The sequence below is a fragment of the Nerophis lumbriciformis genome, linkage group LG12, assembly GCF_033978685.3.
Source record: "Nerophis lumbriciformis linkage group LG12, RoL_Nlum_v2.1, whole genome shotgun sequence".
Classification (NCBI taxonomy): domain Eukaryota; kingdom Metazoa; phylum Chordata; class Actinopteri; order Syngnathiformes; family Syngnathidae; genus Nerophis; species Nerophis lumbriciformis.
Window position 1 is genome coordinate 36,803,146 of NC_084559.2, and position 21,420 is coordinate 36,824,565.

Genomic DNA, 21,420 nt, shown 5'->3' on the forward strand with positions numbered 1-21,420 from the left:
CTCAGGGACCATTTCTGCTGGAAAAGCAAGCTAGCACTAGCTTCACTGCTAACAAGAGGCATTAATGTCAATTAATTTGAACAGATTTTCAGATTAAAATGGAAGAATATAAACATATTTAAACAATCAAACAATATGTTTCCTAAGATGCCAGGACAATATGTAATGTTTCTTCTGCTCCTATAGTTTGTTTCTATTCATTTACTTACATTTTTGGAATAAAACTTCATTAAAAGATGTCAGTGTGTGTATGAGAACTTTTTGAGCATGCTCAACAATATCGTGATAATCATGATAACCGTGATCATTTTGGTCCCGATAACCGTACAGTTCCACAAGGCTCGGTATTGGGACCTAAGTTATTCATACTTTATTTAAATGATATTAGTTCAGTATTTAATACATTGAAATGTATTATGTTTGCAGATGATACAAATGTATATTGTTCAGGAGAAGACTAGAAGGACATGTTGAGGATAATAGAGGTTGAGTTGCTTCAGCTAAAAAAATGGTTTGATATTAATACGTTTTCATTAAATGATAAGAAAACTAAATTTAAGGTGTTTAGTGGTGCAAGGACAAATTGTGAAGCAAAATTTAAATTATACCAAGTTTAAATTGATTGAGTATGTACAACTAAGTTCTTGGGAATAATAATTGATCATAAATTATGTTGGAAACCGCAGATTGAATATATAAAGGGAAAAATATCCAAATCCATTGCTTTGATTTTTAAAGTGAGACACATGCTGAATAAGAAATGTCTGCATATGTTATATTATTCTTTTATTTTTCCATCCATCCATCCATTTTCTACCGCGTATTCCCTTTGGGGTTATCAAACATATTGTGTTGAAGTTTGGGGAAATGTTTATGAAACAAACATAGACCCAATAATTAAACTTTAAAAAAGGGTAATTAGAATAATGCACAAAACGTGCTACTACGACCCTACCAATCCATTATTCATAACTTCTAATTTGTTAAAATGTTCAGATATTGTATTTTAAAACAAAGGAAATTGTGTTTCGAGTAAAGAACAGCCTTCCAGCTTGTATTCTTAGGTTATTTAAATTGAGAGGAGAAAACTACTACTGATTTCTGAAATATGTAAAGTAAGAACGAATATAAAATACAAATGTATTTCAGTTTTAGGAGTTAAATGGTGGAACAAGCTCAGTGATGAGTTGAAGATATGTAGTTCTTTGTTAAAGTTTAAGAAGGCTTTGAAAGGTGAAATAATAGAAAATTATAAAATATAGCAACGATTACTTTCATCCCATTGATTTTTTTAATGTTGATGTTCCAGGCAATCTAATTTTCAGTGAATGTATAGGATAGGCAAATATAAGCCTTGGCTTCAGCATATTCCTTTTTCGGATCATTCTTTTTCTTTTTGTGTGTGTTATGTGTACGATTGTTAATATGTATAATCTGTGCTGTTAAACTGATCACACAAAATGGTTGATTATATGACTGAAATAAATTAATTTCATTTCATTTCATATGAAATTATCGTTACATCCTTAGTTGGCACGGAGAGGCAATCGAGCAGGCATCCAGTTAAACACTCACTTGGCATAGCATTGGTGCCGTATGGTTTCTTTTTAGTATATTTCCCAACAATATAATATTTGGAAACCAAACACAGCAATTACATACCTGCAGTGGCGGTCCGTGCATTTCCCAGTTAGGCCTACAGTGATGTCCGACTTCAATGGTTACTTCTCAAAATACCATCATTTATGTCACCACATGACCATTGCAGGAGAAATACTATACAGAAACACATTTACGCACTACTGTGCATTGTACAAAACGGGTTATTTCCTGGCGCATTTAAAAATCAATAAACCTGCATCAGCAATTAAAACATATCTTATGTAGTACAAAGAAATAAAATATATGAACTCACATTTCATCGCCGGGACAGCTGAGCTAGCTTCCGGGGTTGGCCGACATCGTCTCACAAGATGTAGTTGCTCTTTAAATATCCTTCTTGAAAATGGCCTTGCAAATATATGTGTTGTCTTGTCTAATCATAAAAGATGCAGACGAGGCGTGTTGGCTGAGTTCTTAAAGTTTACTCCATAGCGTGCTCATCAAAAACATCCCGCTGCATGTCTACATTCAACAACCTAAACGGGGCTACTTCACTACTGTGGCATGCTGGGTAATGGAGTCACCTAGCTCAGTATTTTTAAACCTTTTTTGAGCCAAGGCACATTTTTTTCATTGAAAAAAATCCAGAGGCACACCACTAGCAGAAAATATAAAAATATGAAACTCAGCAGCCGATATTGACAGTAAAAAGTCGTTCTCGCAATTGTTGGATATAAATTCAAACCATAACCAACCATGCATCACTATAGCTCGTCTCAAAGTAGGTGTACTGTCATGACCTGTCACATCACGCCGTGACTTATTTTGAGTTTGTTGTTTTTTTCCTGTGTGTAGTGTTTTAGTTCTTGTCTTGCGCTCCTATGTTGTTGTTGATTGTCATGTCATGTAGGGATGTACTTTGTGGACGCCGTCTGCTGCTCCACACGCTGTAAGTCTTTGCTGTCGTCCAGCATTCTGTTTTTGTTTACTTTGCTGCCAGTTCAGTTTTAGTTTCGTTTTGCATAGCCATCTCTAAGCTTCAATGTCTTTTCTTAGCGACACTCGCCTTTTGTTTATTTTTGGTTCAAGCATTAGATACCTTTTTACCTGCACGCTGCCTCCCGCTGTCGTCTGCATATTGTGATCACGACAAACCATGTTACCGACATCCACAAAGCAATTAGCTACCTGCTGCCACCTACTGATATGGACGAGTATTACACGGTTACTGTGCCGCACTCTATACGGCACAGACACTCAACAACGGCACATTATTTGCGGATTATTATTACTGGTTTGCAAAAAATATTTTCAACCCAATTAGGTGAAATTACATCATCTCCTACGGCATACCAGACCGCGGCACAGTGGTTGAAAAACACTGCTCTAGCTCATAACATCACTATATGTCTGCCTTAGGCCATCTGGAAGGCCTTACTGACAACAACTGATTGGCTATCGCAACTGTCTGTCAAATGTTTGTGTCCGTTCACTTACAGTGCACAGACGCCTGCATTATTGATTCTGAAGGCTCTAGGCAGATTTGGTACAGCATGGTAACATAAGCAAGCTGAATTCTGATTGGATAAAAACTTTATAACCTAAAAACAACAGTGCTGGAAGGAGCATAATATGACATGAAGAGAATATGAATATGTTAAGATATTTAGGGAAAGTAAATAAAAAAAATACTTTTATCTTTAATTATGATTTCTGGTTATGTTAGGCCAGCAGAGAAGGCCTTGCTGGCCCTGACGACACACCACTGGGAGAGACAATCTGGAAGGCAGTCAGTTAACCACCGTTTGGTTTCTTTTTAGTATATTTCCTAATAATATAATATTTGGAAACCAAACACAACAATTACATACCTGAAAAACACTGTGTATCAGTAGTCTGCCTTTTAAGTGTAATGGCGGAATTGCCAGGAAGGAGGCATTGTTGAACTCTAGAGCCCCGCCCACTTCAGTATGCGCCTGCGCTTTAGGCACATATGACTGGGCCGGGTGGCATTGTTGTCAACTGATTCCACCCTTTTTATGAGGCCTTTTTTTCCCTTATTTGTTTACCAATTCGGGTGTCAACGATGTTCGCCCAAACGTTCAAGGACTTCAACCTTCATTTTAATGACAGGAATACGTTTTACAGTGGAGACGCGATCACAGGACAGATTTCCTTCGAGCTCCCCAAGGCGACGAAGATCAGATCGGTCTCCATGTGTCTGAAGGGGCAGGCACACGTCCACTGGTCCGCCGGCGGGGGCAAGAAAAGGAATAAAAGGCACTATTCTGCAAAGATCAACTTTTTTAACCTCAAAAGCATGATTTTGACGGAAGGGGGTACGTGTGTGTCTATTATTGCAAAAATGCTCCCACGCTTGCTGCACAACATGCTGTACAAGAAGTGGTTTAAAATCCTGTGCTAATTTAATTGACAGTGTCAACCGAAGAAGATCAATAGTATCCGACAGAGGCTAAAATGTATCTCATTATGTAGTGCAGGGGTGTCAAACTAATTTTAGATCGGGGGCCACTCGAGAAAAATCACTGAACGATAACTTTAAAATAAGACAACTTCAGATTATTTCTTTGTTTAAAAATAGAACAGGCACATTTTTTTATTTGTTTTACACTTATTAGTATTCTATCTTCATTTGTCGTTATTTATATTTTCCGAATGAATTATGTGATAATGTTCATCAGCCAACTCATTGGTGTTGATAATTAATCCATCAAGATTTTAAAAAATTATGTCTAAATCAGATTACAGTATGTTATTTATGTAATTTGATCATTTTCTTCGACTGATGTACTAACATCCATCCATCCATTTTCTACCGCTTGTTCCGTTCGGGGTGGTGGGGGTGCATTTGGGCAGAAGGCGGTGTACACCCTGGACAAGTCGCCATCTCATCACAGAGCCAACACAGATAGACAGACAACATTCACATCCACACACTAAGGCCAATTTAGTGTTGCCAATCAACCTATTCCAGGTGCATGTCTTTGGAGGTGGGAGGAAGCCGGATTACCCGGAGGGAACCCACGCAGTCACTGGGAGAACATGCAAAAGAAAAATCCCGAGCGCAGGATCGAACCCAGGACCTTCATATAGTGAGGCAGATGCACTCACCCCTCTTCCACCGTGCTTCTCTGTACTAACATCATGTGGTTTATTTTGTACATATGTAGCATCATCTACAAAGATACACATAATTGCTATTGTGACATCCTCTGGACACATTTAGAACAGCTGTTTCTTTCATTCAAAAATTTCAGGTTAATTTTTATACTGAGCAAACTCATCCCGCGGGCCGGTAAAAAACCTGTTCGCGGGCCTGATCCGGTCCTCAGGCCGTATGTTCGTTTGTTTTTTACACTTAATAGTATTCTATCTTTGTCGTTATGTATATTTTCTGAATAAATTATGTGATAATGTTAATCAGTCAACTCATTGGTGTTGATTTTCAATCCATCAAGATTGAAAAACATTGTCATAATCAAATTACAGTATGTTATTTATGTAGTTTGATAATTTTCCTCAACTGATTGTACTAACATCATGTGGTTTATTTTGTACATATGTAGCATTATCTACAAAGATACAAAGAATTGCTATTGCGACATCCAGTGGACACATTTAGAACAGCTGTTTCTTTCATTCAAAAATTTCAGGTTAATTTTTATACTTAGCAAACTCATCCCGCGGGCCAGAAAAAAACCTGTTTGCGGGCCTGATCCTGCCCTCAGGCCGTATGTTTGACACCCCTAATCTAGTGAGTGTATGTGTTATACCCCTCCTTTGACTTTACAGCTGTTGGGGAAGCTGCTAAACTTCCAGCCGGCAGACATGTGTATCCATTTACATGTCATATTCCACAAGGGTATGTAAGACCTCTTTTTTATGTTATCATCAGGTGTGGTCCTAAGACTAAACTCTTAATAAAAAATATCACTCACCAGCCACTTTATTAGTTATACCCTGCGATTAGGTCCCCCTTGTATTTACCTTTAGAGCTGCTTTTATTTTGAAAGTCATTGTTCAACAAGGCACTGGAAGCATTTACTCACACACATTTATGATGTACATCTGACCAACATTTCCATAATAACATTTTGATTGATTCATTTTTGATCGTCCTTATTGGGGTGACAGGGTATCCACGGGGTGTCAAAAAGTGTAAAAAAAATTCTTAAATCCAATCATTTAAATTTAAGGCCTTAAATGTCTAAAATTCTCCTCAAATCTCCTAAGAGGTCTTAAATACGATTTTGACAGGTCTTAAAAATCTATTGACGTTACTTTTATTTAAAACATGCATAAACTTCAGTCTCACTTTGAAATGTTTAGATTTTGAGGATGCTAAAACGTAACTCCAAAACAGAACTAAAGTAGGCTGGCTACCTGTGCTGACCCGTCAGAATTTATCGAGCACCACCAGCTGGTGTGCTGTGCGCGCAGCTGTGTGTTGTTACAGCTAAGCATAGGAGTGGAGAAAACTTAGCGAAAGCCCACAGCAAAGCCAAATTACTTAAACTTACTGTAACTATTTAGTTAGTTTAACCATTTTGTTTTCCAATGTGAAAGATCAGTGAATGAATTAATATACTTAAAATTCATTCTGGACCTCTGATTTTACTTTGTTGTTGTGTTTTTTGTCCGTATGGGTGTGAAATGGTTCAATTATTTTCAAATCAAATCAAATCAACTTTATTTATAAAGTGGTCTTAAAAAAGTCTTACATTTTACATGTTGAAACCTGCAGAGACTATAGGTGAGCTGGAGCCTATCCCAGCCAATACTTGGTGAAAGACGGGGTGCACCCCGGACTGGGCACTAGTAAATCACAGGGAACACATACTGTGGTTCTCAAGCTTGTTTCACCAATTACCGCCTCAGAAAACACTTGTCTCTCCAAGTACCGGCATGATAACCAACATTAAAATACAGTAGCATAGTAGGCCTAAGTATTCATTAAAAACAAGGCACTTGCAAACCTTTTTAAAATTATTAACTTCATTTCTATCTGCTTTCATTTTCTTGTCATCGGTTGATAAGATATTTTGGATAGTATCTCATGTTTTTGTTATTTTACCTTATTTGTTCCTTGTTTCTGTTGTGGTTTCCCATGGCCTTGAAGGCATCATTGTTACGTGCAGATTTCTCTGCCAGTATTCGTCTTTGTGTACATGTGTTCTGTGAGTTGATTAGTTAGAAGGCTGGGCAAGGGCGGAGAATGTGGAGAACATTCGGTTCCCACCAGTGTTGAGTGATAGAAATGACGGACTAAGGCAGTTTTGTTTGTGTCTTATTTTTTTTTATTTAGCCGTCGACTACGCCTACAGTAGTCGGATTGTAACGACCTCCATTGAAGGCTGATAAACCTTTAATAACGGCTCCAGTCACGCCCCCCGCGACCCCGAAGGGATTAAGCGGTAGAAAATGGATGGATGGATGGAATGGAATGGAAACACAATACCACTGTTTTTAGTGGCAAAATTCAAGGAACAGAGCTGCCAGTTTTTGTTTGTTTACCATTATATCTTGTTGTTTTAATGTTTTTATTTTTGTTATGTTTTAGTGTCTTACTTTATATGGAAAAAAACAGTACCAAATTAGATTTTACGGTAAAAAAAAACTCAGTCGGCAGAATTTAACCGTAAAATGTATTGTCAATTTTACAGTCTACAATTTCATTGATAATTTGTTTTGAAATCATAAGTCAAGCAGATCAAGTACAGTATTTATCTTTATTTTAACAAAAAATATTTTTCGAATACATAATAATATAATATTTTGATTTTGATAATATTGCAATTTAAAATACATGCAATTGCATGCAGTACATGCTTTTTAATGGGAAAAGGGGAAACAACAACTATATTTAGTAAGAAAAGATTAAACATTTAATTAACTCATATTATTTCCAGGCTTTCGCGGGCCACATAAAATAATGTGGCGGGCCAGATTTGGTCCCCGGGCCTTGAGTTTGACACCTGTGGTATAGACAAACAAGCATTCACACCTATGGACAACGGGTGTTAAAATAGTTTTTATTGAGGGCCACATTGCCTCAGAGGGCCGCTTGTAGCAGTGAATACTGTATATATGAATACAAACGTATAATAGCTTCATTACACATTTTGCATAGGCAACTGTTTTTGATGTATAATGTTTTGATTACAGACTAATGGATAACTTGCTTTGAAATCGTAAGTCAAGGAGACAGTAAGATATTCAAGTATTCATTTTTGATAACCAAAAATGTATTGAAAAAAATGCTTTGAATGCATGATCAGATAATATTAAAGTAGAGAACATATGCAATTGCATGCAGGGCAATGTGCCTGGTCACATAAAATAATGGTGCGGACAACATAAAACGATGTGACAGGGCACATAAAATAATGTGGCGGACCATACAAAATGATACGGAGGGCCACACAAGATAATGTAGCTGACTACATAAATGACGTAGCGGGCCACAAAGAATGATTTGGCAAGCCACATGAAATAATGTGGCGGATCACATAGATAATGTTGCAGACTATATAAAATTATGTTGAGAACCATAAAAAATAATGGTACAGACCATATTAAATAATAGAAACTATGCGGTGCGTCACATCAAATACATTTTCAACCAAATAAGATAATGTTGCGGACCACATAAAATGATGTGGCGGGCCCATTGAAATGAACTAAAATCATTTTATACAGTGCTTGGCCACCGAAACAGCACTATTTAAAAATGTATTGGGCCTTTTGAAAAGAAAAACAAACTCTTAGATAAGAAATATCGTAAGAAAAACAATGTAATGTAATAAAAATATACAGTATTTACCTTGGAGAGAAGATTTCTGTTGTATCTCCTTCTAACTGTTTATCCGTCAAACACACCATCAGCAGTTTCTCTATATATTCATGGACAAATGTCCGCCGTTTAGATATTTTTTTAACACCTAAACCATATCGACTCATTCTGCTTCAGTATACGCCAGTGGTGGGTATGCTTCTAGCAGCAATGTTTGCTTGCAACTTAAAGCGGAGAGACAGCGCTTATGTCAAAACACTCTTAAGTTGGGGTACCACTGTAGTACTCAGACAAAGTCCACATACATGACCCACGAGGATAGCACGCAAACTCCACACAGACATGCATCAAACCCTCAATCTCCTGACTGTGAAGCCAGCATGCTAACCACGAGTCCACCGTGTGAACAATTACATTTATTTTTGTGTTCATTATTATGCCTTATTGTTCTGAACTACCTTTTATTTTCCAGCACTGTAAAGGAGATTAGTGATTAGCAAAATCATGCTGTACTTCTTTAGACAGCAAAGCTCATTCATTTAAACAATGGCTCCATTTTGCCTCATTTGCTTCAAGATGAGGAGTTTTGACGCCACACGTTTGACAGAATGCATAGCAATCAATTATTATGCCCATCCCTGTTGTAGATGTTGGTCCTTATTGACATGTACACTCCAGGTGTAACTAACTAGCATGTGAAGGGATATAAAATCATGTACAGTAATTTTCACATAGTCATTATTTTCTCCCATTCTTGCATATAAGGAAACACTAGGGCTGTGAATCTTTGGGCACCACACGATTAAATTCGATTCTTTGGGTTAACGATTCAATTCAGGATCAATTCTCCATTGAAACTGATTCTGGAATTCAAAATCCTTTTGTAATAACATAGGAACAACTCACACCTCATTTCTCCCATAAATAGACTAACAGCTCGGGTAAATGTTTATATTACTTTAAAAAAAATTTAGAGGTGGGTCAAATAATTTTTTAGATGCATTGCAATTCGGACATGGATGATTATTAAATCGATTAGTAAACGTCGATAATCGATTTATTTATTGTAAATAAAGTTATGCAGACAGTTTGGCTGACTGCGGCGAGCCACCTCACCGAGAGAACCGACCAGCTCCTTTATTATAGGGCACTTATGTTCCAGTTTTGCACACATTTCCATGAATTTACCGTATTTTACGGACCATAGGGCGCACCAGATTAAAAGGCGCACTGCCGATAAGCGGGTCTATTCAGGTCTATTTTCATACAAAAGGCGCATTAAAGGGGTCATATTATGATTTTTGTCCAAATTTAAAACACTATTTTGTGGTCCACATAACATTTAATGGTGGTTGTTTGGTGAAAGTGTTGCATAGATTATGTTTTACAGACCATCTTCAAGTCACTTTCTGGGCGTCTCTTCAGGATGCGCCGTTTTGTGGGCGGTCTTACCTACGTGGCTCACCTTCGACAGCGTCTTCTCCCCGTCATCTTTGTTGTAGCGGTGTAGCGTGCAATGACGGGAGTGGAAGAAGTGTCAAAAGATGGAGCTAACTGTTTAACTGACATTCAGACTTTACTTAAATCAATAACGGAGCAGCATCTCCTCATCCGTGGCTCACTAGTGCAACAACAACGCCGGAAATGTGTCCCGTGAAAAACCGTCCGACCGGAACCCTCTAATAACTAAAGTTCCGTGGGTGAATTATTTAAACCCACTACAGTTTTAGCGCTTTGATAGCTAGTCTACTGACAGATATAAGTAAGAACTTTACACTACTTTATATTAGAAATGGCAACAGCGGTAGGTGAATGTCCCATAAGAAGACGGTGGGAAAAAAAGAAGCTTATGACTACAATGGCGGACTCGCGCACATTTTCAGGACTTATGCAGATCCCAAATACAGATCAGCAGGTACCAGATGGTAAGAAAAGTTGGTTTTGCATAATATTGCAAAACAAAATGCTAGGTGATATGTCTGCTAATAGGTGCCATTTTGCGGTCATTATACACACACCATAATAATACTGGTATGTTTAATGCGCTGACAATCCATCGAGCGGTGCGGCTTCATAGCTTGTTGAAGTCGTATTAAAAACATTTTGACAGATTTTTGAGTGCTGTGTGTAATGTTCTGTATTCGCAATGGAAGATTTAAAGTTTTGGTGTTGTTTACTGGTGTCATCTTGCAGTTTACATGTATCTCTTATGTATGACTGCCATCTACTGGTAACACTTATCATTACACCATGTACCAAATAAAATTGCTTCGAGGTCAGTAAGCACAACCAAAATTATGCCGTACATTTGGCGCACCGGGTTATAAGGCGCACTGTCAAGTTTTGAGAAAATGAAAGGATTTTAAGTGCACCTTGTAGTCTGAAAAATAAATGTGGGTCAACTGTTTGTTGTTTCAAATGCACTGTTTTCAAAAGTTGCAAGTGATAAACGCTTATTTTAGTGAAACGAAAAGGAATTTAAAACCATTAATATAAATAAATCAAAGATGCGTCAATAATCCATTTTTAATCGAATCATAGGTCCGTAATCGTAATCCTAATCAATTCAATTCCCACCTCTGACTGGTACTGTTTTAAAAATAATTCTACCCCAACATTTAATAGAGTCAAATACAAATAAGGCAACAAGAGAAGTATCCGACACTTCTCTTTGGTAAAGTAAATCTGCACAGCACAGCACATATGCTTAAAAACTCTACACTTGGAGTCTATTTTACGTTTCCCCAATGATTTTGCAATTTTTTTTGCCTCGTGCACTTATGCACGTGATGACGTCACGTTATTGATGGGAAAAGGCATTTTTAGACAAAATGATTTGCTGGCTAGTGGCTAGGAGACCCAGAGAGTAACAAGTGGTAGAAAATGGATTGATGATATATATATATATATATATATATATATATATTTGTTTTGTTTTTACTCGGGACTACCGGTGGGCCGGATTTAGGACACTGGTGATCCGTATCTGGCCCGCGGGCCGTAGTTTTGGGACCACTGATCTACATCAACAATATGCCAATTGCCTGAGTGGCTGGACAGCACATATTTAAGGAAAATATATGTTTTTTTTACACCCCTAGGGACAACATCTAACATATGTTGTACATCAATGCAGGGACTTCCCATCCAGCTTCCGTGGGCCTTGTGGTCAAATAAGCTACCGCTTGACTGTGAGCATCGACAGACCATGGCATTTGTCAAAGGATTTTGTGACAGAGTTCAACTTTGTGCATCACATCGATACCAGCCAGCCAGACTTGTTTGTAAGTAATAGTCATCTTCATCTTCTAGCAGCTTTACAATATGAACACAAGTATTGAAACCAAGGTTAGGCATGTTTCTAATAAAAGGCCACAGTGACAAAAATAGTCAAGTATTTAGACTATGTCATGAGCCTGATTAAAAACTTAATTTGCTAACAAGCACGTGTCAGCACACTACTGGCTCAGTGTAACAACATGCTATAATGGAATCTTCAAGCATGTGAAATGTCCGCGAAAACACGTTTTTAAACATTAATTTTTGCGTGAAAATGTTACTTCAATTTTTTTATTGAAATATCAAAAAAAATATGATCTCAACAAAAAATTTTGAACGCTCCCCTCAGCCTGCAAGTACTCACAGTTCCTCATGTTTAAACGCAGCACTGAGTTGCAGGATGGGGAGTTGATCTCAGGAGCACCGAAACAAGCTGCTTAGTTAACTTAACCATCTAGCTAGCTTAATCGTAGTTGCCTCCGTTCGCTTTCCAAACCACAACGTTGACTGCTGTCCATTTTGCTGCTAATCGTATTTGGATGATTACAATCCGAACACTTTTAGTTCTGAATCAGTTGTAGTTTGAGTATTTAGTAGTAGCCAGCGAGAAGGTATATTTTTGACGTATTTTTGACGTGACAGATTGTGAACAGGTCATAACACCTGAGGGAGCGTGGCTACAGAATAGAGCTGCCAAATGGTAAACGATTACTGAGTTCTTTGCACGCATGTTATACAATGTTATATGGCATTTGCAATGATAATAATGTTAGTAAGTTATCTACTAAAAAATCAAAAAATTCTACGGTACATTACATGGAACATGCAAATGCCAAAAGTGAAGTGAAGTGAAGTGAATTATACTACTACTCCAATTACCGGGGTAGTGATTTGATCCAGAATCGATTCTTGATTTAAACTAATTATCACTATATAAAACGGCAATGTGGACATAATTTGTTCATTTTCAAAATACAGGTAATTTTAGTGTTTGTATTCAAGACAAAATTTCTGTTAAACTTGACAAATGATTCATGTTACTTGGCTATAAAGAACTTCTCTGAATTACTTTATTTGAAATTCAACATGTCATTTAATTCCAATTCCTCAAATGAATTTAATTGAAAATCCAAATTCGCCTCAAGAAATGAGCCGTTAAATCTCAGGCCCTAAATTTTAAAAATGTTGACTTTGAAGAATGTGTACCTATTTTCTTTGCTTAGTTCTTCTCTCTCTCTAGTCTCCTCTCTCAGGCTCCAACAACATGAACGTGGGCTTCCTTTGTTGTGCCTCGGGTCTCATCACAATGAAAGCCAGCGTGGAGAAGAAAGTCTTTACACTAGGTAATCTTCCCACTCCTTCCACTTTGTTTTATTGTCTTTAATAACACAAACAAGGGCTGCACAATAATCAGACTGTGATCACGGTTTGGCTGCTACCATTAAATGAGGGTGATATTCTGCAGACTCCGCTGCATATCCAATGAAGCACTTTTACAGCCCGCGACGGCATTAAAGCAACAGCGGCTCTTAAAGCGGAATCCGCCCACGCCAGAAACCGTTGTGTATCCGCACAGAGCTCCATGACAACGCCGAGTACTTCTTTTCCTACACCTACCATTATCACTGGAGGACGAGTGTAACCCGCCTGGTTCAGTCTCTGCTTTTTCTGTTCCACCTGGGACTCGAACCTGGGTCGTCCGGCATGAGAGACTAGTGTGTTAGCTACCGAGCTAAAAGCCCAAGCTATTAAACAGATAGAGGTTTACCAATAATGCACACATGGCTCAGCCACACTGGCTGGCCTGCGTTATACGAGGTACAGCGAAACATGCTACATTACTTTCAGTGACGTGCACTGAGGTTGATGGCTGGTGAGGCACTGACTTCATCACAGTCAGATTTACAAACATATGAACCCTAAAGAGTATCCTATTCACCATTTGATTGGCAGCAGTTAACGGGTTATGTTTAAAAGCTCATATCAGCATTCTTCCCTGCTTGGCACTCAGCATCAAGGGTTGGAATTGGGGGTTAAATCACCAAAAATGATTCCCGGGCGCGGCGCCGCTGCTGCCCACTGCTCCCCTCAACTCCCAGGGGGTGATCAAGGGATGGGTCAAATGCAGAGGACAAATGTCACCACACCTAGTGTGTGTGTGACAATCATTGGTACTTTAACTAAACTTTAACTTTACACTTACAAACTGTAGCACACAAAAAAGCACATTTAATTAAAAAAAGGTTATTGTGGTCTTACCTTTACTTATAAGTGCGGGAACAGTGGTGTTCGTGTTGGAGGAGTTGTAAATGAATGAAATATGAAATCCGTGCTGCAGTCTGCAGGTGTACCTAATGTTGTATCCCTGCAGTCGTTCACGGCTCCTCCGGCGCGAGCATTGTTGTTTTTGCACTTTTTGGCTTCTTGTTAAGTGACTTTTTTTTGGGTGGATACGGTCTTGCACGTGGAGGGTTTGGGTGTGGGCTTTGGTTGGTGTGGCGCTCCCGTCGGGGGGTGCATTCTGCGGCGGGGGTGCATTAACCGGCACCAGGAGGCGGGATTACTGCGAGCCTCACACAGTGCGTCTTTGCAGCAGTTTTATGATTGCTCAGCACAAGAAATACTTTACACACATACAGTTGTTGACAACATACACTGTACATTATATACCTCAGCTAACTAAACTATGGAAATGTATAATATAGTTAATATAGCAATACGGTCTCACTGCACAGCAGGCCAGCAGTTAGCCAAGTCCGCAATCCATGTTGAGGCACAACTGAGTGACGTGCCTCAACTGGCTGCTGATCACCGCACCGTCTCTTCTCAGTATTTGAACGGCAAATGTGAAAATTCAGCGATTTTGAATACAAATAATCTAAAACTGGTGAAGTTAAATGGAAAATAACTTGTTATATGAATACATATAACAATTTAATAATTTTTTTTTCTTTTTACATTTTTTTTCTTTCCATGATGGCAGGTGAGGCCTCACCTGCCTCCAGTGACCGCACGTCACTGATTACTTTCTATACTGTATGAGGATACAATTGGCCATGCTAACTGCTAAGCTAAAGCTCTTGAATGTAAACAGAGATGAGCGGCTCGATACCAAAGTACGGAAGTATACAATCAGTATATTGTCGATACTACACTGATCAATATATTTTATTATCACAAGATTGTTTTTTTTGTCATTTTTGTTATTGTTTACTTACTAAATAATAATAACAAATATGATACAGGAGGACATTAGGGAAAAAAAACCCACATAATTTAATGTCATGATCCCACATGACACTTTGGACTGTGTTTAGAATCAAATCCCATCCTGGTGCTCTTGTTTTGTCAGTATTTTCTGTTTGGTCTCTGTTTTGAAGCACCCTTACTTTTTGTTCCTTGTCCTACGAGCACACCTGTTTGTCATTGTTAATTTGTTCAATTTAGTTCCACCTGGTTCCCTCTTCCAGGGCTATGTAGTCTGTTTAGTGTGTTTGTGTTTTGTTTGACTTGCTTCCTGGATAGCTTTCCCTGTGCTTCCGGTGCACTTCCCAGCTGCACCATAGCTTTTGCTTTGTCATTAAATATACTATTACCTGCACACCGTCTGCAGTCTTCTGCATCTTGGAGTCACATCGTAATCAACGCTCACCACAACGTAACAGAACGATCCGGCCCTGAAATTGGGAACCCTGTAAAACTAAATAAAAACTAGTCAACCATGAGGAACAGAAGTAAAGGTGCTTCAAAATACAGAGACTAAACAGGAAATACTGACAAAACAAGTGCATCAGGACAGGAAGTGATTCTAAACACAGGAAAATAACAAACTGTCATAACATTTAAATCAAAGCCAGTAGTAGTTTTTGCTTGTGTTTAGTTATTTTGCACTATTGACTTTATTTTTGCTCAAAATATTGTATGTAATAAAAGGGTCTGTGGTCCAAACAAAACTTACAAAATGAATAGTGCGAAAGGCTGTTACGTTTGAGTGGTCGCGTGGAACTCCAAAGGCAGCGTACAGGTAGGAAAGGGATTTATTTGCCATAAATCAGTCAGGATACAAACACAAGAGAAACGTGCCGATTGCACGGGGAGCTAAGGCAAAAAACTAGCACTGGAAAGCTAACATAGAAACAGGAATCAAAGCAGTACTAATGTAACTTGTTGTATGAGCAAACAAAACAGCCAGACCAAGTGTGGCGAAAGGCAGGAATAAATAGCTCTCTGATTAGTGCCCGGGAGCAGGTGAGCGTCCCGAACACTAATCAGAGGCAGGTGAAAATAATCAGCACTAGGGCTCCAACAACTAATCGATTGAATTGATTATCAAAATAGTTGGCGATTAATTTAGTCATCGATTCGCGGAGGCTTTTTTTTTTTTTTTTTTTTTTTTTTGTTTGTTTTATAAACCTTTCTAAACCTGCAACATTTACAAACAGCTGAGAAACAATAATCAAAATAAGTACAAAAACAGTACAAAACAGCGCCAGGGCGGCGCTGAGGCTACGTCTCATGAGGTGGAGGTAAGCGAGCCAATGATGTGTCATGTGCAGCTCACGTGACGACGTCGTCTCCTTAGCGGAAACATTCGAAAAATGGCGCAGGAAAACAGTACGGATAGTTTAGCGGAGAAACATCTTGAGGTTATTGCTTCAATGGAGAAAAGTGTACGACCTAAGTCGTCAAAAGTGTGGCAACACTTTACTTTAAAGACTTCAAAGAAGACCGTTTCCTGCAAAATGGCACGGAAGTACAACATTGCATCAGGAGCACCTGAAAAGGAAACATGTGGGAGCCATGGATGAAGGGAAGAACTCACAGTACGTAACTTTTTAAGTCCATAGTGGCAACAGGCATTCATGAGTTCAGCTTTTTTGTGAGTAACGTTAACGTTATGCCTTTGTTGCAACGCGGGGCTGATAATGTGTCTCCGGCACATTTGACTTCGTTTTGAGAGAGAAAACGCTGGGTTACCAATTTCGAAATAAACGTAACGGACAGAAATATCTCAGGTTGGTTTCATAATGGATCAATGTAGCCGGGCCCGATAAAGCTATATAAATATATTTAGATTTGAGTGATGCTTTAGTATAACTCAACGTTATGAAGGTGCTGGAATATTTCATGCTATTATTCAGAGGCAGCCTAAAATGAATCCTTTATTATTCACAACAGAAATGTGTACAATATCTGATTCAGTTCTGATCTGATGAGTTACATTTCTGTGTTATTATTGATGTATGCTGCACCCCCAATATCCAGAGCATGGTGCCTGTATGCAGGTTTTTTTTCAATAAAATACTGGAAAGGATAGAAATGTAGTTTGTCTCTTTTATCCAATTATTAATCGATTAATCGAAGTAATAATCGACAGATTAATCGATTATCAAATTAATCGTTAGTTGCAGCCCTAATCAGCACCCATGGCAACCAAGAAACTCAAACCCCCGGGGTGCTGAAACAGAACTAAGGGAGTCTTAAACTAAAACCAGCAGTGGATCATCACAAAAGGCATCATCTACTGGGAAAAATATGAAACGTCAAATGTAATTGAACAAAAACCCAAAGATTTCTCTATTTCATCACAAATTGCATGATGATGTCACGCTCTCGCGCCTCCCGCACCAACATAATAAATGATCATGATTTCAATATTGATAAAAAAAATTGAGATTTTTGTTTGGACCATAATCTTGCCGCCTTAACTCGAACATGCTCTCAACATTTTCTTCCCCCAGGTGAAACGGTCAAGTTAATTTGCGACTTCAGCAACACTTCGTCTCGGACAGTGACTCCAAAGGTCAAACTTCTGCAGAAGCAGCACTACTATACTCAGAACAGGGCCCATAGAAGGCTCGTTGTAAAGAACTTGGTCTCCCAGACCGGGCTGCCCTACGGCGCTAGCACTTCAGTTATACGCACTGAGATGAGCGTTACCATTCCCACGGACACGTCCCTCTCCATCTCCAACTGCAGCATCTTAGAGGTGGAGTACGTGATTGAGGTAAGAACAGCCGCCATAAAAACTTGCTTTGCCCTTAAATACGGTCTCACGATCCTTGTGTCTCTTGTAGCTGAAGCTCGGTGTCAGTGCTTCCCCGAACCTCACCGTGTTGTTTCCCATCATCATCGGTGACATCCCTTTTCATACACCTCCTCCAATTTATGGAGATTAACATTTTGGGACATGAAGTACTGTTAAACCACTTTTGGGTTGTGACTGGGAGCGCCTTTTACCTCAAGTCTGACGGTCTTTTCCACTTAAGTCGTTTGTTACAAACTATGCAAAGATTGTACTGAAGCACTGCCATTGTGCGTTTTACCGTTTTGAAAATACTGTTTGGGTCAATGCTGCTTATGTCGGGTAGTCCGTGTTCAAGTGTTACTTACAGTGTGTATTGTGAGATACATGTTTGTGCCTAACCAAACATAACATGTTAACCTTTTTCCATTGCAAATGGAATATTTTCTGTTGCCAACTGGATATATAGTTGTATAGTCTACATACCTGTAGACTAAAAGCTTTGTTTGTGATTGAAGGACACGTTGCATGTTTTAAATGTTTAGCATGAATTGATTACAACAGTCAGCCTTATATTTCTTGAAGAGCCTGTTGCGTTCTTTGTCATTTAACCAACACTTACACGAACTGTACCGTAGGGATGTGCCCATCTGTCGGCCGCCGACCAGTATCGGATGATTTTTGTGACAATGTATGCGATCGTTATTGCCGATTAAGGCCTTTTTAATGCGGACCACAAATGTCAATCCCCTCTGGCTGACACTGTTTATTCTTAGGCCCCCGGCTGATAAGCGGCTAGCAGCTAATTGTGTGTCTCCATACACAGTGTGGAGCTAGTAATAATCACCTTTATTACGGCTAATACATTGCTTTTCTAAGAATCTTAAGTATCGATATCAAGGACAGGGCCAAACATGTTAGGCAACGAGAGCAAGCCAGTTGGGAGAGTGGCCGTGCCAGCAACCTGAGGGTTCCTGGTTTAATCCCCACCTTCTACCATCCTTGTCACGTCCGCTGTGTCCTTGAGCAAGACACTTCACCCTTGCTCCTGATGGGTCCTGGTTAGGGCCTTTCATGGCAGCTCCCGTCATCAGTGTGTGAATGGGTGAATGCGGAAATAGTGTCAAAGCGCTTTGAGTACCTTAAAGGTAGAAAAGCGCGATACAAGTATAACCCATTTATCATTTATTTATTTATAAAGCAACGCCAAGAAATAAGTGTTTAGTATACTTTATGAAGTCTATATAAATGTGAATAGTAGATGAATAAGAGTTAGAGAGAGGATAATATAATAACAACTGCTTGTCACAGTCAGTACACGGCAGATAAAAAGAGGGCGGATCGATCCATAACTCGGTGGTGTCGATACCAATACATGATAGAGACTCGAGTGATTATGTCGATCATGGATTTTTATTTTCTCAAACATTTTTCTTGCTGTTTTTGTTCATGTTTTTAAACTTGGGGAATACTTCCCTGGACACAGAAGGGTTTTAATGGCAAAAACCAAAACGTATACGAGTAGTAGATAGTAGTTTTTGTTTTTGTATTGTTATTGTGTACTATTGACTTTGTTTTGCTCAAACAATTGTACGTGATAAAAAAAAACTTAAAATATTGTGTTGATATTATTAAAGGCCTACTGAAATGCGATTTTCTGATTTAAACGGGGATAGCAGGTCCATTCTATGTGTCATCCTTGATCATTTCGCGATATTGCCATATTTTTGCTGAAAGGATTTAGTAGAGAACATCGACGATAAAGTTCGCAACTTTTGGTCGCTGATAAAAAAGCCTTGCCTGTACCGGAAGTAGCCGACGATATGCGCGTGACGTCACAGGTTGTGGAGCTCCTCACATCCGCACATTGTTTACAATCATAGCCACCAGCAGCGAGAGCGATTCGGACCGAGAAAGCGACGATTTCCCCATTAATTTGAGCAAGGGTGAAAGATTTGTGGATGAGGAAAGTGAGAGTGAAGGACTAGAGGGCAGTGGGAGCGATTCGGATAGGGAAGATGCTGTGAGATGCGGGTGGGACCTGATATTCAACTGGGAATGACTAAAACAGTAAATAAACACAAGACATATATATACTCTATTAGCCACAACACAACCAGGCTTATATTTAATATGCCACAAATGAATCCCGCATAACAAACACCTCCCCCCTCCCGTCCATATAACCCGCCAATACAACTCAAACACCTGCACAACACACTCAATCCCACAGCCCAAAGTACCTTTCACCTCCCCAAAGTTCATACAGCACATATATTTCCCCAAAGTCCCCAAAGTTACGTACGTGACATGCACATAGCGGCACGCACGTATGGGCAAGGGATCAAATGTTTGGAAGCCGCAGCTGCATGCGTACTCACGGTACCGCGTCTGCGCATGCAACTCAAAGTCCTCCTGGTAAGAGTCTCTGTTGTCCCAGTTCTCCACAGGCCAATGGTAAAGCTTGACTGTCATCTTCCAGGAATGTAAACAATGAAACACCGGCTGTGTTAACCGGCACAACAGTCAGGAGGTGCATTCTACGGCGGGGGTGCGTTATCCGCCACAACACCTGCCGCAATACACCGCTTCCCACCTACAGCTTTCTTCTTTGCTGTCTCCATTGTTCATTGAACAAATTGCAAAAGATTCACCAACACAGATGTCCAGAATACTGTTGAATTTTGCAATGAAAACAGACGACTTAATAGCTGGCCACCATGCTGTCCCAAAATGTCCTCTACAATCCGTGATGTCACGCGCAGGCGTCATCATACCGAGACGTTTTCAGCATGATATTTTGCGCGAAATTTAAAATTGCACTTTAGTAAGCTAACCCGGCCGTATTGGCATGTGTTGCAATGTTAAGATTTCATCATTGATATATAAACTATCAGACTGCGTGGTCGATAGTAGTGGGTTTCAGTAGGTCTTTAAACTGTCAATAACACTCACCATAAATAAACTGGAAAATGTACATGCGACCGGTATTGGTATCTGCCGACATTGGCAGCATAAATCCATGATCGGAACATCCCTACTGTAGCTAGTTCCAGTTAGCTTTACACACACATATGACCTGTTACCTATACAATGTGTGTTGTTTTTTACGTTACTGTTGCTGCACATATTTTTTTATGCAAACTTGATGTTTAACTTTTTTTTATTCAGAGAAGACCTGAAATGCCTTTGACAGAACCAAGTGGCAGCCTTAATCTCAAACTGCATGGTTTCTTGCAACCAAATTACCATAACAGGAGTTGTTAAAAAGTAGCATTGATGTTGAATGACGGTTTGCTGTATAATAAAAGAAAACAGTTTATTACCTCCATGTTTTGTGTTTCTTTGACTTGTTTTACTTATGACATGTGACTTTTCAAACATAAATAATACAAAACCCAAAACCAGTGAAGTTGGCACATTGTGTAAATGGTAAATAAAAACAGAATACAATGATTTGCAAATGCTTTTCAACCTATATTCAATTGAAGAGACTGCAACGACAAGATCCTTAACGTTCGAACTAGTAAACTTTGTTATTTTTTGCAAATATTAGCTCATTTGGAATTTGATGCCTGCAACATGTTTCAAAAAAGCTGGCACAAGTGGCAAAAAAGACAGAGGGTTGAATCAATATGTTTGTGATCAGACCAACTTGCATGGCGTTTGCCAAACTTTGCTCTCACATCTTGTGGAGATT

At 39.1% G+C, this 21,420-nt stretch overlaps 2 protein-coding genes across 3 annotated transcripts in view; one reads left to right on the plus strand and one right to left on the minus strand.

Moving 5' to 3' along the window:
* Nucleotides 1-21,420, minus strand: part of ssbp2b (single stranded DNA binding protein 2b) — a 316,774-nt gene that overhangs the window by 254,685 nt on the left and 40,669 nt on the right. The window contains exon 1 of one of the 2 annotated variants that reach the window (XM_061986545.1): nucleotides 3,474-3,553. The exons of the other annotated variant lie outside the window; for it this stretch is intronic. The gene's annotated coding sequence lies outside the window, so the exon portion shown is untranslated. Of the gene's footprint in view, nucleotides 1-3,473; nucleotides 3,554-21,420 lie in introns of those variants that run through there. 2 annotated transcript variants of the gene reach the window in all.
* LOC133623333 (arrestin domain-containing protein 3-like) lies at nucleotides 3,596-21,049 on the plus strand. Its single transcript, XM_061986540.1, has 6 exons — nucleotides 3,596-3,941; nucleotides 5,416-5,485; nucleotides 11,553-11,700; nucleotides 12,936-13,038; nucleotides 17,437-17,702; nucleotides 17,773-21,049. Exons 1-6 carry the CDS (start codon nucleotides 3,689-3,691, stop codon nucleotides 17,872-17,874), a joined length of 942 nt encoding a protein of 313 aa, XP_061842524.1. The 5' UTR covers nucleotides 3,596-3,688; the 3' UTR covers nucleotides 17,875-21,049.